Genomic DNA, 17,898 nt, shown 5'->3' on the forward strand with positions numbered 1-17,898 from the left:
GTACTCTACCACCCTCTGGGGGATAGTGAGTGGTTCCCATAGTCCTCGGGGGAGCTGCCAGGGTCTCTGGGGTCTTTTGTTGTCACAAAGGGAAAGTGTTGACTAGAGTGGAGACCTCAGTACGGGCACTGTAGCTATCTGAGAGAATCTGCAACAATACACCTTGTAGTCCCCGTGGTGTAGTGGTAAGACACTCGACTGGCGCTTCGCGAGCGCTTTGTCCTGGGTTCGTATCCTGGCCGGGGAGGATTTACCGGGTGCAAATCCTTAACTGTAGCCTCTGTTTACCCAACAGTAAAATGGGTACCCGGTTGTTAAACGATTTGGTGGGTCGTATTCCGGGGAACATAGGATTAAGGACTTGCCCGAAACACTACGGGTGCTAGTGGATGTATAGACACGTAAAAACTCTTATATAAAAAAACTCTCCCCTCCCCCATCAGGATGATGAGAGGGGGCGAGGGGAAGGTACCCTCTTCCCTCCCCTACCCACCAGGATGATGGGAGGGGGGCGAGGGGAGGGTACTTACTTCTCTCCCCCAACCAGGTGATGGGAGGGGGCGAGGGGAGGGAACTTTCTTCTCTCCCCCCACCAGGATGATGAGAGGGGGCGAGGGGAGGGTACTTACTTCTCTCCTCCCACCAGGATGATGGGATGGAAGGGATTGAAGGCGACGCAGGTGGCCGCCACCCGCCGCCGCTGCAGAAGGCTCTGGACGCAGAGGGGGCGACACCTGCGCAGGAAGAGGTCGTACACGTGGACACGTCCCTCGTCGGTCACTGCCACAAACACACTGCTGCTGTATGGTGACCACGTCACCCCCGCCACCGCCCCACCCAGGTCCAACACCACTAGCGGCGCTCTGAAACATCACAAAGCAATTCGATCACACCGTTGCTTGCTTTTGGAATGTTTGTGATGGTATTCTCTATTTAAGACGAGGATTTTTCAGTGAGAACAAGTCTAATACATTTTTTAATGTATACAGTTTAATCTGATTATTATTGTATTCACGATTTAATCTGTTTTTTAAAATATAAATGGTTTTGCTCCGAACATTCGGTCAGCTGTTCCACGTGTTTATTACTCAATTTAATACTTGTACAAACTGGAAGCACATAGAATAAACAGCAAAACACTAGAATGCATAAAAAAATGTGATTAGAATGCATGTGGTTAAAACAAATTAATCTTGGGCTCAACCCTTTCTGTCATATACATCAATGGCATAGATGAAAATATTGCAAACCATATCATCAGATTTGCAAATTATACTAAAATCTATGGTAAAGTAGGAAACAAATGATTTTTAATATTGGAAAACTCAAGACCTTGCATACATGTATAACAATGCTCATCATTTCTGATGATGAGATATATCATCAGCCTGATATATGAGGTTGAAGGTCGTTGGCAGTAGAGACAAAGGACGCTGGGAATACTGGCCCCTCCAGGACCTCTGTGTCTGGAATTTTGTCCTGCCACCTGATTTTTTTGTTTCCACCTGATGTGGTGAAGAAGTATGCTGAGACAGCTCAAGTAAATGTGATTTTGCTGTTTGGCGTGTCTGCTGTAGACAGTCCAGGTCTCGCTGGCATAAAGAAGGGTGGTGAGTACCACTGCACAGTGAACCTTCAGTTTGGTGTTAAGGCTGAGACCCCTCCACTCCCAGACAATGTCACGGAATCGTCCAAATGTACTGTTGGTCTTTTGGCAATCCTGTTGTTGGCTTCTGCATCTATGTTCACCACTCTGGAGAGTATGGTGCCACAATAGGTGAAGTGTCAACTACAGGTTCTGCCCCTTGACAATGATAAAGTTCCTGGTTGGGTATTCTAGGCGCAGGTTGGTACGCAACTTCAATCTTCTTGGTGCTGATGATCACGAGTATGAAGAAGGAAGGCATAAGGGATGTCGTCAAATCCGGCAGCAGTATTGGGGCACCTCACAGAGAACACCTCTATAAGCTCCAAGAAGGTAATGGGCACCCCAAAGGTGCTGACCCAGTGTCCACATGAAGCTCAGAAGGATGCGAAAGCCCCATAACGACCTGTACTAGGTAGTAAACCTTTCAAAAGTGTCCTTCATGACCCCCCAACATATGAGAAACACATCCACCTAGAGGAGTGATTACTGGGACAGTAGGTGAGGAGGACTTATCCCTTCATCTGGCAGAGGAATTGCTAGGTACCTGCAGTGGGATTATCAAAGTGATGTGTGAAACAGAGCTCAGCCCAGGCAGCATGATTCGCCTGGAGGATCAGCCGCTTGCATTCAGTAGAAAGATGTCTCCCCACCTCAAGAGAGAGGGAGACTTCCACCATACATTCCAAGCCCTATTACAGTGTTGCCCTGAAGTGTTGCATGTGTCCGGTCACCAAGGCACACACAGGCGAGAGGGGGGGGGGGGGGGGACGCTCCTGGCAGGCGCCAAGCATCGGCACCTGGAGACGGACACAAAGCGGTGAAAACTGTGTTATCAGAAGTTGGAGTTCATGAAAGTTGGCATAAAATCCTCGAATATCCCGTTGAATAATAGACAGTCAAAAATAGAAAGAACAGAAACAGAGAACAAGGAAGAAACAAAGGCAAAGAAGAACATAGTCAACTAGGTAGGATCAGGATCAGGATCAGGATCAGGATCAATGAAATCGGGGTTAGGCGAGGCATAGGTAAATCTAGCAGTTTTCATGGAATCAAGGGAGTGGGGAGGATGGACCAAAGGTAGACGGAGTCTGGAGCGGGAGGAGGCATTGGAGAGGGACGGGCAAGGGAAGTAGGGAAAGGGGGAACAGAAACAGGGAATCATACCTCATCAAGGGAAGCAACCGAGAAAGAATCGAGGACCAAGGGAACCTCCATAGCTGGGACAGGGGGCTCGACCACCAAAATGGGAGGGGATGCAGGGATAGAATCTGAGTCGGAAGGTGGGGAAGACAAGGATGCCTTCTTACCTTCTACCCTCCCAGGGAGGAAGGAGAGGAGCCAGGCTTACATTCTGATTTAAAGAGACAGGTGTGCCAGCAGCAACGTACTGGGTGACAGTCTCCATAATCTCACCATCAGAAAGAGACCGGGAGCGATCAGCATGAAGATTGCTGGGAGGATGGTGGACAAGAGCCTGGACAGACAGGCAGCGTGGAGGGCCAAAAGACAGAGGGGAGAGCTGGAAAGAAAGAATTGGGGGGAGAAGGGAAAGAGGATATAGGAGACGGGGCAGACTGAGAAGGAAGGAAACACCATATGGAGAACCAGGAGGAAGAAGACCTTCTGGTTCAGAACGTAAAGGATCAGGTGAGTGGTGGTGGTGGGTGTGTCCGGGTCCTAGGCCCGGAAACGATTGTGAGACTGAGAAGGGTGGGAAGGGCGAGGAAAGGTAGAGCCAACACACGAGCATAAGACATGCTAGTGAAAGAGGGGAGATGGCGGACTTGGCGTCTCGCCTCAAGAAAAGACAGGCGATCACAGTGTTTCAAATTGAGGATGGCTTCCTCAAATTTGTAGTGCACAGATGCGCGGGAGAAGGTAGGGTGGGCGTCACCGCAATTGATGCAGTGAGCCTGGGAAAAAGAGCACTCCATCTCAGAGTGACCCCGAGTCCTCACTCAAGAGGCACAGAGACACTGCACTTGTGCATTTGAGAGCACCATGCCCAAAGGTGCCAGCACCTATTGTAAAGTCTAGGAGAGGAAATGTACTCCTGAATGGAGCATTTGGCACCAGCAAGAATTATAGAAGGTGGGAGGGTTCAACTATCAAAGATGATCTTTACAACTCGAAGAGGCTGATGACGACGACCATGAGGGGGTCGGGTGAACGTATCAACTTGGAGGACAGAATGGCCTTGGTCTTCAATGATATGTTTTATATCCTCGTGGCAGTCTTTCAGGCCCTTAACGCCAGTTGCAACATGGTCTGGGAGGATAACAGTGCCAATACTGTCATTTAACCGGATATTTTTGGAGATTCTAATAGGGGTCTCCCCAATGCTGGACAATAAAGCTAAGCAGGCTGCTGCGTCCTGAGAAAGAGCAACAACAACACGTGTACCAGTACGGGTGGGGGTTAAAAAGTAACAGAGGTATCCACCGAATCATGAGGTGTTTATGGAGGAAGAAATCGCCTGGTCGTGTAGAATCCAGATGATTGAGATCAAAGTATTTAGTCCATTTAACAGGACCAAAGAAGGCATGGAACGTATTAGCACTGGAAGGAATTGTGCGAGAGCGTCTGTGTGTGTGGGGGGGGGGGGGGGGGGTAAGCGCCAAGCACCCCCCTGTAAGAAAGCAAAAAGGCACAGTTGTCACAATGAGAGAAGGAGCCACTGCAGGTGATGTGGTGGTAATCACTGGGGGCTTGGGGCTCAACCCTAAAACAGAGGTGGGAGAGGAGCGGAGAAGGGTAGTCAGGAGGGTCAAAGGAGTAGCTAAGTCTGGGCCCAATGTAACGGGAGCTACTGAGCCTGGTCTTCCAACACAGTCTGACGCAGGGGCTTGGTCGCCCATCCGACGAGTCTGGGAAGTTGGAAGAGGATCATTCAGTGGCACAGAAACGAGGCGGTAATAATTTCAATCGTGAATAAGCCCCCATACCCACCGTGGAGCCACAATTAGATGATAGGGCACCAGACAACAGATGATTTCTGAAAGAACAATCAAGAATGGCAAAAGGTTGGTGGGAAATAGCAATTAGAAAGGAAAAGAGGGGGGGGGGAGGAAAAATTAAACATAAGGAAGAGGGAGGGGGGGGGGGGAATTAAACATAAGAAAGAGGAAATAGCTACCAGCAAAATTAGTGATGATGGCAGCAGGAGCATATGGCTTCAAAAGTATAGAAGAGGACTGTCTCATGGAGCATCATATCCCGGCAGCCACCCACCAAGCCCCCCTCACGACGACAACGGGCTGAAAAGGGAGGGGGCAGCGCAAAGAAAACTGCCACGATTTTCAGGGAACCCCATGGAAGGGAGAGGCTGCGAGGGTACACATGGGACGCCAACACGCACCACAAGGGCAAGGCCTCCCTTTCTCTCCCGAGGCTATCCTTGTGATGGACACAGTAACCTGGGACAGAGGAGGACAAGGGGTCAGAGAACTACTTCTTACCGATGCCCACCACAAGTAAGGAGGTGTTTGCCAGCAGGAACCGAAATACTTAGAGGTACCACAAGAGGTGGATTATGAGAGGTGGACCTCTCAGAGCCTTAACTTATTGCTTGCAATTCGTTATTTGGTATCCGAAGTGTGTCAATTCGGATGCCAATGGATTCGTCTCATCGAGAGGAGAAAAAAGATCACTGGATGTGACCTAAATAGTTTGGATTTATTGTAATGGATAATGCAGAGCTATTTTACCAGGGGGAGTGTACCTACAACCCAGAGGGAAAATTTGTGCTACAGAGTGTGGTGGGGGGATGAGTACAAGCTCTCCCCCTCCTGAGACGGTTGTTAGTCCTGACCACAAAACCCCTCAATCCCCCCGAACGACTGTATGGACCTCTGTCAGGATGCTGGCATGCTAAGTCTCGTGCCATGAGGGAGAGATGGTGCTAAAACCAGTCCCAGCCGAGTATGAAAGTGTGGGAAGGCCTAAGGCCTCCTGATAGACCAAGAAGATATGACGTCACTGCATTCACAAGGCCACCCGAGAGGCCCAGGACCCTCATTCGAACTTCAGACACCAGAGGAAGACCATGCTATGCCTTTGAGCTCAGGGCAAGCCGGTCATAGAAGTACATTACACTTCTGTTTCAGTGAAACAAACCAAGTACCAGATCCCTTGATGAACTTCTGTGGTGCAGCTGGATATTATTTTGTACTGGAAGAAGGACTTACGACATTAACTACGGCCCCCAGAGACGCCGAGGACCACGTGTGTCGTCCACTAGGTTAGCAGTGTGGAGATTGCTAAGTGAGGATTAATGTGCAATATTCAGGAAGAAACTGTTGAGCACACCGCTTAAGCAAATGGCGGTATTTCAACTGTGCTCGTGTTTTGATTCCGAGTGGAAAGACTCGGTCATAAGTGAGTCTGAGAGAAAAGTGATTGTCCATCTTGCAGTGAACATCTTAAAGGGACAATCAATTGTTAACAGCTTGTGGCAATAACGAAGCAGGGAGTGTTTTGTCCTAGCGTGAGGCAGGAAGGTTAGTGTGAAATAGTCCACTCGCCTGAGGCCAACCCGTCCCCTTAAAATAACGTTGCTTTTTGCTTGTATGCGTGCAATGGTTGTTGTTGTTGTTGATTTAGGGGTGACGACGATCGTGGGATCGGATGCGCCCCGGCGTACCCGTTAAGGGTGAATTGCGAAGCTTGGAGAGGTGGAACGCCAAGCCAAATCGCAAAACGAGTGACGCCAATCACTAGAAACTAATATGCCATATGACAAATAAATGCACAGTCAGGCAGATGATTGGGGAGCCCCAAGAGTCCCTCAGGGTGACAAGCACCGGCCCCGCCCCACACAGAGAACACCAGGTAGCAAAACCAAAACTCTGCCCCCAACTAAAACGCAAAAAGTCATCCAGTGTCCCCCGGCAGAGCAAAAGCCAGCCGCCCACCACGACTGAGGGCACACCAGGAGCCCACCAAGACCCGCCAATCCCCGGCACCTCTCGGCCAAGCCGGCCCCCGAACACCGTCATCCCGCCGGGAGAACCAGCCAGTACACGTAAAAAAAAATCTATCAACAATCCTGTGACCCAAAGTGATATGTGTGTGCCAGGCGTCGTACAATCGGACCGCTGAAAAGGGATGCCAAACAGCAGTAGCAAAGCCAAAACGCAAAAACAAGACGTGATCAGGCGGCACCCAGGCGGAGTCCAGACGTCCGCTCGGCCTCAAGGTTGAACCAGGAGTCCATGCTATGGTTAAAAATGAACGTAATTTCAAATGAAATCGGCTCACAAAAGGGATATACTGTCCCGTTTTTTGTTTGAGTCCTCTGGCTTACTCGATCAGGTTAGGAAAGGAAACTTTCAATTAACAGTTTTCATGATGTTTTGAAACTTTAGGAAAACTTCTTGCCCTTCTAACCTACCAGAGGACCTTTAACTTGCTGTTTTGGGAAAACAAATGCAAAATTTATTTTCAATTATTTTAATTTTCAAATTATGTCCATTTTTGGCCATTCGGGCAAACGGACAACTTCAGACGTAATTTGTAAGCGGACAGGTTGACTGTGTGTGCATTCAAGTGTTCACGAGCCGCGCACCGAACAGAAAACGGGAGATGTAAGTAGAAGTGTGGGGTTAATTGTTAATCAGTAGAGCCTGTGAGTGATTGTTGTACGTTACGCTGCAGGTCTGATGGTTGAGTCTGAGTGATCGATCAGCTCGCATTGTGCATTACCGAACACATGGAGTTACTGAGTCATCTGGAGAGTTACAGGATATGTACCTCACTTAAAACTACAATCTACCTATCAGGTGGACCAACATTTACATGTGGAGGCGGTGTTAGACATAACAGAGGGGGGGGGGGGGGTGATGACGGGGGCTGACCTTGAGTACTGGAGCCAGACAGGGAGAGGGGGGGGGGGTGATGACGGGGGCTGACCTTGAGTACTGGAGCCAGACAGGGAGAGGGGGGGGAAGGGTGATGACGGGGGCTGACCTTGAGTACTAGAGCCAGACAGGGAGAGGGGGGGAAGGGTGATGATGGGGGCTGACCTTGAGTACTGGAGCCAGAGCTTGATGGTATAGTCGACAGAGCAGGTGAGGAAGACCCGGTGGTGGTGGGCGTTCCAGGTGACCTTCCTCACGGGCGAGGTGTGGGCGGGGTATCTGAAGATGGAGTGGGTGGCCGAGGTGGTGCAGCACTGGAACACCACGCCCGTGTTCACGCCCACAAGCAACACGCTCGCATCGTCTGGTCTGAACGCCATGCACGTCGCCACACCTGCAATGATGACCTTGTTATAGAAACACTTGCGGAGTGGAACACTGGTGGAGGGGAACACTGGTGGAGGGCAACACTGGTGGAGGGGAACACTGGTGGAGGGGAACACTGACAGAGGAGAACACTGGTGGAGGGTAACACTGGTGGAGGGCAACACTGGCGGAGGGCAACACTGGCGGAGGGCAACACTGGTGGAGGGGAACACTAGTGAAGGGCAACACTGGCAGAGGGCAACACTGGCGGAGAGCAACACTGGTGGAGGGGAACACTAGTGAAGGGCAACACTGGCGGAGGGGAACACTGGCGGAGGGGAACACTGGTGAAGGGCAACACTTGTGGAGGGGAACACTGTGTGGGAAATTTTTACAAACCATATCTAATAACCATCTAAGAAATGTATAATTTCTATATAATTTCTATATCATATCAAAATCAAATCCGAATTATTATAGATTCATTATACAGCTTGATCCTAGATGACAATGTCACTATGATCGCGTACGCAATAGGGCCCTATTGATGCCTACGTGACTTTGTGCATGATCTCTCAAGGATCCTGAAGCTTCTAGAAGGATTTGTTAATTAATAAACTATTGGAACATTCATTCAATATCCGGTAGGGATAAAATCGAATCCTTAATAAGAATCAGTGGTACTATCAAGTACTACTTATAATCTTTATATCCTATATCTAATTATATTATAATCACATCTTATCTCAATCATAAGTCTAGACTGTAAAAATAATCAATCAATATTCATAGAAGGCTACCGTGCTCAGGGAGCATGGGGGGGGGGGGGGTCGATGGCTGGGAGAAGGGCCAAGGACAAACCCCGCGGCACTACCCGTTTGTTGACAAAACAGTGAACAGTGACGGATCCTTAGCGAACATTATTAGGCTTGGGACACCTTATCTAGTTATCTTTATCACTAGTGAATACTCTCTAGAACTAGGGGAGTACCTGGACAATATTTACAAGGAAAATCCCTAGAACATTTATATCTATAAGTGTAGAGCGGAGCACACAGTGACTTGGCTCCACCTTCACCATCAACTATCATTCTTCTGCAACTGCAGGGACAAACACGTAGCAACGCTGCCAGATCATCATACAGCAAAGCTGTGATATAAAATATCGTGCCTAAACTCAACAAGAGAAAGTTAATCAGTCTGGCACACTGTCAGACAGGCACTCCGACTGGCAGAGAAGTATATTGAAGGTTATTTTGTTATATGATTGGCTAATTGTATGCTTGTGTGACTTTAATATTCTATAAATCTGTCTGTCGGTTAAAAAGCGAGGCAACGCCTCATTTTTCAGTAAGTTTATTAAAATTGTAGTGTAGCTGTGAATCTTTATCCAAGCACTAGACCTCATGAGTGTCCATTGTGTCAGAAAAGGATTTAACTGCAATAAGTAATAAATTAAGTTAACAATTGCTTGCTTAGTTATTTTTTAAGTTATCATATAAGTTCATTTAATTGAATATAATTTTGTACTTGGTAACAGTACATTTAAAGTCATTTATTATACTTTTACAATTTAAATTGTTGTTTATAGTATAAGTATATATTGGCTGTTAATAGTTATGGTGCTAGGCTAGACAATGTACATGTTTAAATCCCTGATTTAAACAGAGCCAGTGTTCAGTCATATAACTGAATTTATAAAATCTTATCCTTGTATAAAATACAAGCTGATGTGAGATCCCTTTCTACAGGTGGACTGGAACTTCTATCAACTAATTCATTCACCCCATCTGTCCCTTACAGCCCACAATCTGTCATTAGGAAAAGAGGAGCTAGGATTTACAACCCTAGCTAGAGATTTTAGTTGAATTAATTTGCAGACAGTAATTTTTTAATTTAGTTCATTACAAGTCCCTGGTAGTCTCCTCTAATATCAATCCCAGCAGGTTTTTCCCACACACTGGTGGAGGGCAACACTGGTGGAGGGCAACACTGGTGGAGGGCAACACTGGTGGAGGGCAACACTGGTGGAGGGCAACACTGGTGGAGGGCAACACTGGTGGAGGGCAACACTGGTGGAGGGCAACACTGGCGGAGGGCAACACTGGTGGAGGGCAACACTGGCGGAGGGCAACACTGGCGGAGGGCAACACTGGTGGAGGGCAACACTGGTGGAGGGCAACACTGGTGGAGGGCAACACTGGTGGAGGGCAACACTGGTGGAGGGCAACACTGGCAGAGGGCAACACTGGTGGAGGGCAACACTGGCGGAGGGCAACACTGGCGGAGGGCAACACTGGTGGAGGGCAACACTGGCGGAGGGCAACACTGGCGGAGGGCAACACTGGTGGAGGGCAACACTGGCGGAGGGCAACACTGGCGGAGGGCAACACTGGCGGAGGGCAACACTGGTGGAGGGCAACACTGGTGGAGGGCAACACTGGTGGAGGGCAACACTGGTGGAGGGCAACACTGGTGGAGGGCAACACTGGTGGAGGGCAACACTGGCGGAGGGCAACACTGGTGGAGGGCAACACTGGCAGAGGGCAACACTGGTGGAGGGCAACACTGGTGGAGGGGAACACTGGTGGAGGGGAACACTGGTGGAGGGGAACACTGGTGGAGGGGAACACTGGTGGAGGGGAACACTGGTGGAGGGCAACACTGGTGGAGGGGAACACTGGTGGAGGGGAACACTGGTGGAGGGGAACACTGGTGGAGGGGAACACTGGTGGAGGGCAACACTGGTGGAGGGCAACACTGGTGGAGGACAACACTGGTGGAGGACAACACTGGTGGAGGGCAACACTGGTGGAGGGCAACACTGGTGGAGGGCAACACTGGCGGAGGGCAACACTGGCGGAGGGCAACACTGGTGGAGGGCAACACTGGTGGAGGGCAACACTGGTGGAGGGCCACACTAGTGGAGGGCAACACTGGTGGAGGGCAACACTGGTGGAGGGCAACACTGGTGGAGGGCAACACTGGTGGAGGGCAACACTGGTGGAGGGCAACACTGGTGGAGGGCAACACTGGTGGAGGGCAACACTGGTGGAGGGCAACACTGGTGGAGGACAACACTGGTGGAGGGCAACACTGGTGGAGGACAACACTGGTGGAGGGCAACACTGGTGGAGGACAACACTGGTGGAGGGCAACACTGGTGGAGGACAACACTGGTGGAGGGCAACACTGGTGGAGGACAACACTGGTGGAGGGCAACACTGGTGGAGGACAACACTGGTGGAGGGCAACACTGGTGGAGGGCAACACTGGCGGAGGTCAACACTGCACCACCAGTGTTCTAGACAATACTCCAACTCTACCGTTTTGAAAGGAGAAATGCGTAGCGAGCAATACCCAAGACGGGACAACACTAGTAATTTATATAGTATTAACATTGCTGTGGGGACTCTGGGTGTGAAGGTTCTCATGATCCCTCCCATCATGGTCCTGGCCGCCGCCGCTATATTTGCTCGGTCGTGTCCACTAAATGTCTGGTCGTCAGGCATCATAACTCCCAGGTGTTTTAAATGTTGTATTCCTTCTATGATTGTGTCCTGTACCCTGTTTAAGTTCCTTGTTTCCACCACACCTCAGTACCTGGAGCTTATCTCTGTTAAACATCTTGTTATTTTCAGTTGCCTACTCGAAGACGTTATTTGTCATTGTCATAGAAGCGTTTCATTGCTACTAGAAACATCCTTCCACTTATATATGTGTTACAAAATGATACACATTGTTAATAGAAAGCTGGACTTTACGGGTTTACTATTTTATTTCGGTGTCGGTGTCTTTGTGTCGGTGTCGGTGTCTGAGTCGGTGTCGGTGTCTTTGTGTCGGTGTCGGTGTCTTTGTGTCGGTGTCGGTGTCTTTGAGTCGGTGTCTTTGAGTCGGTGTCGGTGTCTTTGAGTCGGTGTCGGTGTCTTTGTGTCGGTGTCGGTGTCTTTGAGTCGGTGTCGGGTCTTTGTGTCGGTGTGGGTTACTGTGTGTTGGACAGCAACATATATTCATAACAACCACCACATTCTTCAGCCTGCCTCATTTTGGCGTGCACAAGTACTACTTGGCTACAGTAGCAGTATGAATTATGGCTCAGATTGGTAAGCTTGTGAGGTACAGGTGTGTGTGAAGAGAGCCTTGTGTGTGTGAACAGACAGCTGACACACACACACACGCACACACACACACACACACACACACACACACACACACACACACACACACACACACACACACACACACACACACATATAATTGTGCTGCTGTGTGCACATATGCACATATAATCGGTTGCTGTAAACAACCGATAGCTAGAAAGGCGGGATCCAAGAGTCAATGCTCGATCCTGCAAGCACATATAGGTGAGTACATATAGGTGAGTACACACACACACACACACACACACACACACACACACACACACACACACACACACACACACACACACACACACACACACACACACACACACGCACACCATAAAGATGAGAAGATGATGAGAGAAGATGAACCAGCAATGTTTGATCTGATATCTACCCTAAATGAGTTGGATATAAGGGAAGTCAAGATGAAAGCACTCTTGGGAATGAATGATCACAGTGTATTGAACTTTGAGTACCTGGTAGAGCTAGGAATTATCTCCCACAAAAAAGAACTAGGAAACAAAAGGCTGGCATACCGAAAGATTAGAGAACTACTTAGATTCTGTGACAAATTTTCACTCAATCAGCAGATATCGGAGCCAACGAGAAATGAAAATATTCTAGATCTGGTCTTTACGAACAATGAAGACATTATCAGAGACATTACGATATCAGATACCACATACTCAGATCACAAACTCATTGAAGTGCAAACGACCATCAATACCCAGAATAGACCTAAAACGTTGATAAAGCGAGAGGGGCTTTTCAGTAAATTCAATTTTAATAATAAAAGGATAGACTGGGAGATAATAAACAGGGAACTTACAAACATTCCATGGGGAACTGTTCTAAATAATACAAGTCCTACGGAAGGAATAGAAAACTGACTTCAGAAGCGTATCAAGTCTGTCTGAAACATGTTCCTTTGAGGAAAGCCAGAAAGAGATCTAACGTAGAAAGAGAACGCAGACGACACTATAAACGCAGGAAAAAAATAACGGAACTGCTTATGCAGACACGAATTTCCCGTCAAAGAAGGAATAATTTAAATAGGGAGATTGAAGAAATCGAGCGGAAATTGAAACACTCATATGAAACTGAAGAAAAGCAGTTAGAACAGAAACCAATTCAGGAAATAAAGAAAAATCCAAAATATTTCTTCTCATATGCGAAATCAAAAGCAAAAACCACTGCCAGTATTGGACCTATTCGTACAAGTGAAGGTTCATACACGGAGGATGACAAAGAAATTAGTGAAATCCTAAAAAAGCAGTATGAGGACATGTTTAGCACTCCAATAAACAACATGAAGGTGGAAGATCCAGACAATTTCTTTATGCGGGATATTCAAACTCCTGTAAATATAACTGATATAAACACGAGCGCACTAAATTTTGAAAAAGAAATTGAAAACATGCCCATGCACTCGGCCCCAGGTCCAGACTCATGGAATTCAATATTTATAAAGAAATGCAAAGTTCCGGTAGCACAGGCACTCAGTATAGTGTGGAGGAAGAGCTTGGACACGGGGGAGATACCAGATGCACTTAAAGTAGCAGACATAGCCCCTCTACACAAGGGAGGGAGCAAAGCATTGTCAAAAAATTATAGACCAGTTGCACTAACATCGCACATCATAAAAGTATTTGAGAGAGTGATTAGGAGTCAGGTCACCAATTTCATGGAGACCAATGACCTTCACAACCCAGGCCAACATGGATTTCGAGCGGGAAGATCGTGCCTCTCACAGCTACTTGAGCACTACGACAAAGTCACTGAGGCATTAGAAGAGAAACAGAATGCTGATGTGATATACACGGACTTCGCAAAGGCTTTCGATAAATGTGACCATGGCGTGATAGCACACAAAATGAAGTCAATGGGAATAACCGGTGTTACGACCCTGGGTTCTCCAGTGGAAACCAGAGGTCAAAATTGAGCTATTAAACTTCCTAAGTAGTACAGTTGGCGCATTTCGAATGGAAATTGTTTGTATCTTCCCTGCCAGACGTAAGACTATTATTGTTTCTCAAAGAGCATTTAAAGACTGAGCTGGGGGTTGATTATTAAATAATAACATAGGCACCAACTTTGCTTACTAATACTTTCTAATCATTCATAAAGTAACAATACGTTGCATAGGGGAAGATCTTTAATGTGCTTAGCTGCACGATCAATTAGGCTCCTTCCGGCACCACGACATGAGGGAGGCCAGGTGGTCGCGAGGAGCTCGCTCTTCTCTTGGCTGGTGGCGTGAGGTTCAGACCTACTCTGTGGCTGTATCCCTACTCTCCTTCCTTCTCCTCTTACTTATTTCCCTTACCTGAAGTTCCTGTACCCTTAAGTTAAGTATTATATGGTGTAAGTGTGCCTACTCTGGTAGTAACGATTGGGGGAGACCTGGGGATAGTATTTTGCCAGTGTTTGGGTACCCCTAAGTGTTGTGTTTGTATTAGGGTCCCACGTGGTTTCACTACCCTAAGCTGCATCCAGCTTCAGTGCTTATCCAGTAGTACTTTACCCTAGCTTGTTATTAGTGTAAACCTTGTATCCTGCCTACGTGGACCAAGGCTTTTAACGTAAGATAGTGTGGTAAAGTTATTATTATTATTGTTATTGGTGTGAGTGTATATGGGGGGTTGTTAACGGGTTAATAAATAAGTACATGAATTACAGAGTATCTCTTCTTCCCAGGTGGGAGCGCCGTGATCAACCCTTAGACTAACATATTTGGTCTTGTAGCAAGTTATTACTACTGTGGATAGTTTATTTTGGGGGCCGGGCCTTTTAGCTCTCCCATATTTGATACTCCTGTCTTCTAACTACCTATACCCCTTAATAGTACCAGTACCCCATAGAAGCCCCTCTCATATCGTTTGTAACAAGTGGGGGCCTGTCCGGGCCTGTTTTTCTTTTGCTGTAAGGAACATCCGAGCAAAAACTGTTGTTGCTCGTATGTTGCAATTTTTTTCCACTTTTGGACTGCCTCGGGTCGTGCAAACTGACAATGGTACTAATTTTAAGTCTGATGTTTTCGAGCAATTTTGTAAGGAACATGGAATAACTCATAAGGTTTCCAGCCCATACCATCCACAGAGTCAGGGGGTAATTGAACGTTTCCATCTAACTCTGAAGCAGATGTTGAAGACATCGTGCGAGAGTTCCCACACCTTCTGGGATGAGAATTTACCGTATGTTTTGTTTGCGGCTAGAGAGGGATTACAAAGTTCACTGGGCTGTTCTCCTTTTGAGTTAGTCTTTGGCCATAAAGTTCGTGGACCCTTGCAAATGTTACAGGAGAATCTGTTAGGGAACGTAACGTTATCCGAAGGTTCGGCTTTCTTTGCGCAACACCACCAGAGACTCAAGGACTGCAAGGCGGCTGCATTAAAGTATCTTGGCAAGGCCCAAGAAAAGATGAAAGAACGTAACGATGCTAAATCTAAGTTACGGGTATTTCAGCCTGGCGACCCTGTCCTGGTATTAAAGCCTCGACTAGGGAACACTATGTCCCACAAGTACGAAGGCCCCTACATTGTGACAGAAAAGACTGGGGACCTCACGTACAAAGTGAGGCACTCTGACAAACGTAACCAGGTAATGCTCATACATGTAAATCGACTGAAGAAGTTCCAGGGCCCCAGGCCCATTGCACTAACCAATGTTTCCATTTCCAGTGAGAGAGGGGATGATTGTTCTGGGGACCCAACTAATCTCATTTTCAATAATTCTAGTTCTGTGAATGCTGTGGAGGAACTGTCCCATTTGCAGATGGCCCAACGTGAAGAGGTGCAGTCGTTGGTTGATGAATTCTCCAGTCTGTTCGGGGAGGTCCCGACCCAGACTGATGCCATTTGCCATGATGTCGAGTTGACGGACTACACTCCCATTCGCCTTCAACCCTATCGGATGAGTCCAGAAAAGAAGGCCATCATACGGAAGGAGGTCGACTTCTTGCTCCAGCACGGCCTCATCCGGCCGAGCCAGGGCTCTTGGTGCTCGCCCTGCCTTTTGGTCCCCAAACCAGACGGCTCATGGCGATTATGCACCGACTATCGGCAGCTCAACAAGGTGACCATTGTGGATGCCTATCCGCTGCCCCTCCTCGAGGACTGCATTGACGAGTTGGGAAATGCCAAGTACGTTTCGAAATTCGACCTCTCGAGGGGGTATTATCAAATCCCACTCACTGAACGTGCTAAACAGCTCACCGCGTTCGTGACACCCGAGGGTGTTTTTGAGTATCAAGTGTTACCGTTCGGCTTGCGTAATGCTCCGGCCACGTTCCAGAGACTCATGAACTCTCTACTCGCTAAGGTGCCAAATTGTCGGGCGTATTTAGATGATATCGTGCTGTTTGACAGTAATTGGGCTGACCACATAGCTAGGTTACGCCAGTTGTTTGCCATCTTGAAAAGGGCAAATCTTACCTTAAATGCTAAAAAGTGTCATTTTGGCCAAGGCACAGTGACGTACCTCGGTTATGAAGTGGGCCAAGGAAAAGTGTTACCTCGGCAAGATAAAATCAATGCCATTCTGGAGTATCCAGTACTAAAGTCTAAAAAGGACGTTCAAAGATTTATCGGTATGTGTGCGTACTATCGACGTTTTTGTCAGAACTTTTCCAGTGTTGCCACTCCTCTCACAGACTTGTTGCGGAAAGCCGTTAAATTTAAGTGGTCATCAGACTGTGCAGAGGCATTTAAAAATTTGAAATTGATCTTAGCTTCCGCCCCAGTGCTTGCTAGTCCAAGGTTCGACCGACCGTTTAAAATTCATGTTGACGCGTCTGACTCGGGTGCTGGTGCAGTGTTGTTGCAAACTGGGGATGATCAGGTGGAACACCCAGTATATTATTACTCTGTGAAATTCGACAAGGCGCAACGCAATTATTCAGTGGTAGAAAAAGAGGCGTTGGCGCTAGTGTTAACATGTAAAAAGTTCGAAGTTTACCTCACAGGTAATATAGTGGAAGTGTACACGGACCATAACCCACTAGTCTTCCTGACTCAGATGAAGGGTAAGAATAAACGCATCCTCAGGTGGGCGTTGTACCTACAGGACTTCAATCTTTCCATTACCCACCTACCGGGCAGACTCAACGTGATAGCCGACGCTCTGTCCCGGTTGCCTGAATAACATTCATCTGAGCCACAGAAAGCCATTTACCAACCGTCATGCTTTAGTTAATTTTTTTTAGGTTCTCCTGTGACATTAAATATTCCGTGTCCAATTTATTTACTTCCCTGTTCTTTTATTTTTGTTGTGTATGTTTTTTTTTCTTTCAGAGAACTCCTTTGTATTTTTTTTTGCAGAGAAATTGCTTTTGATTGATTTTTTGTTTGTCATGTTTTTCTTTTTGTTCTCTGTATACTCTTACAAAAAAAAAAAATATGACTACTATTCTAGTGGTCACATTTTTTTTTTTTTTCTCTGAAGGGGGGAGGAGTGTTACGACCCTGGGTTCTCCAGTGGAAACCAGAGGTCAAAATTGAGCTATTAAACTTCCTAAGTAGTACAGTTGGCGCATTTCGAATGGAAATTGTTTGTATCTTCCCTGCCAGACGTAAGACTATTATTGTTTCTCAAAGAGCATTTAAAGACTGAGCTGGGGGTTGATTATTAAATAATAACATAGGCACCAACTTTGCTTACTAATACTTTCTAATCATTCATAAAGTAACAATACGTTGCATAGGGGAAGATCTTTAATGTGCTTAGCTGCACGATCAATTAGGCTCCTTCCGGCACCACGACATGAGGGAGGCCAGGTGGTCGCGAGGAGCTCGCTCTTCTCTTGGCTGGTGGCGTGAGGTTCAGACCTACTCTGTGGCTGTATCCCTACTCTCCTTCCTTCTCCTCTTACTTATTTCCCTTA

The 17,898-nt window shown here is 47.4% G+C and overlaps 1 protein-coding gene across 1 annotated transcript in view; it reads right to left on the reverse strand.

The window, feature by feature from the left end:
- LOC123765904 (dynein intermediate chain 2, ciliary) overlaps positions 1-17,898 on the reverse strand; it is a 77,887-nt gene that overhangs the window by 9,062 nt on the left and 50,927 nt on the right. Inside the window, exons 10-11 of the mRNA XM_069337201.1 lie at positions 7,672-7,900; positions 630-863 (exon numbers count right to left, since the gene is read on the reverse strand). Coding sequence (XP_069193302.1) covers positions 630-863; positions 7,672-7,900 — 463 coding nt within the window. The remainder of the gene's footprint in view (positions 1-629; positions 864-7,671; positions 7,901-17,898) is intronic.

Source organism: Procambarus clarkii, chromosome 37, assembly GCF_040958095.1.
Source record: "Procambarus clarkii isolate CNS0578487 chromosome 37, FALCON_Pclarkii_2.0, whole genome shotgun sequence".
NCBI classification, from domain to species: domain Eukaryota; kingdom Metazoa; phylum Arthropoda; class Malacostraca; order Decapoda; family Cambaridae; genus Procambarus; species Procambarus clarkii.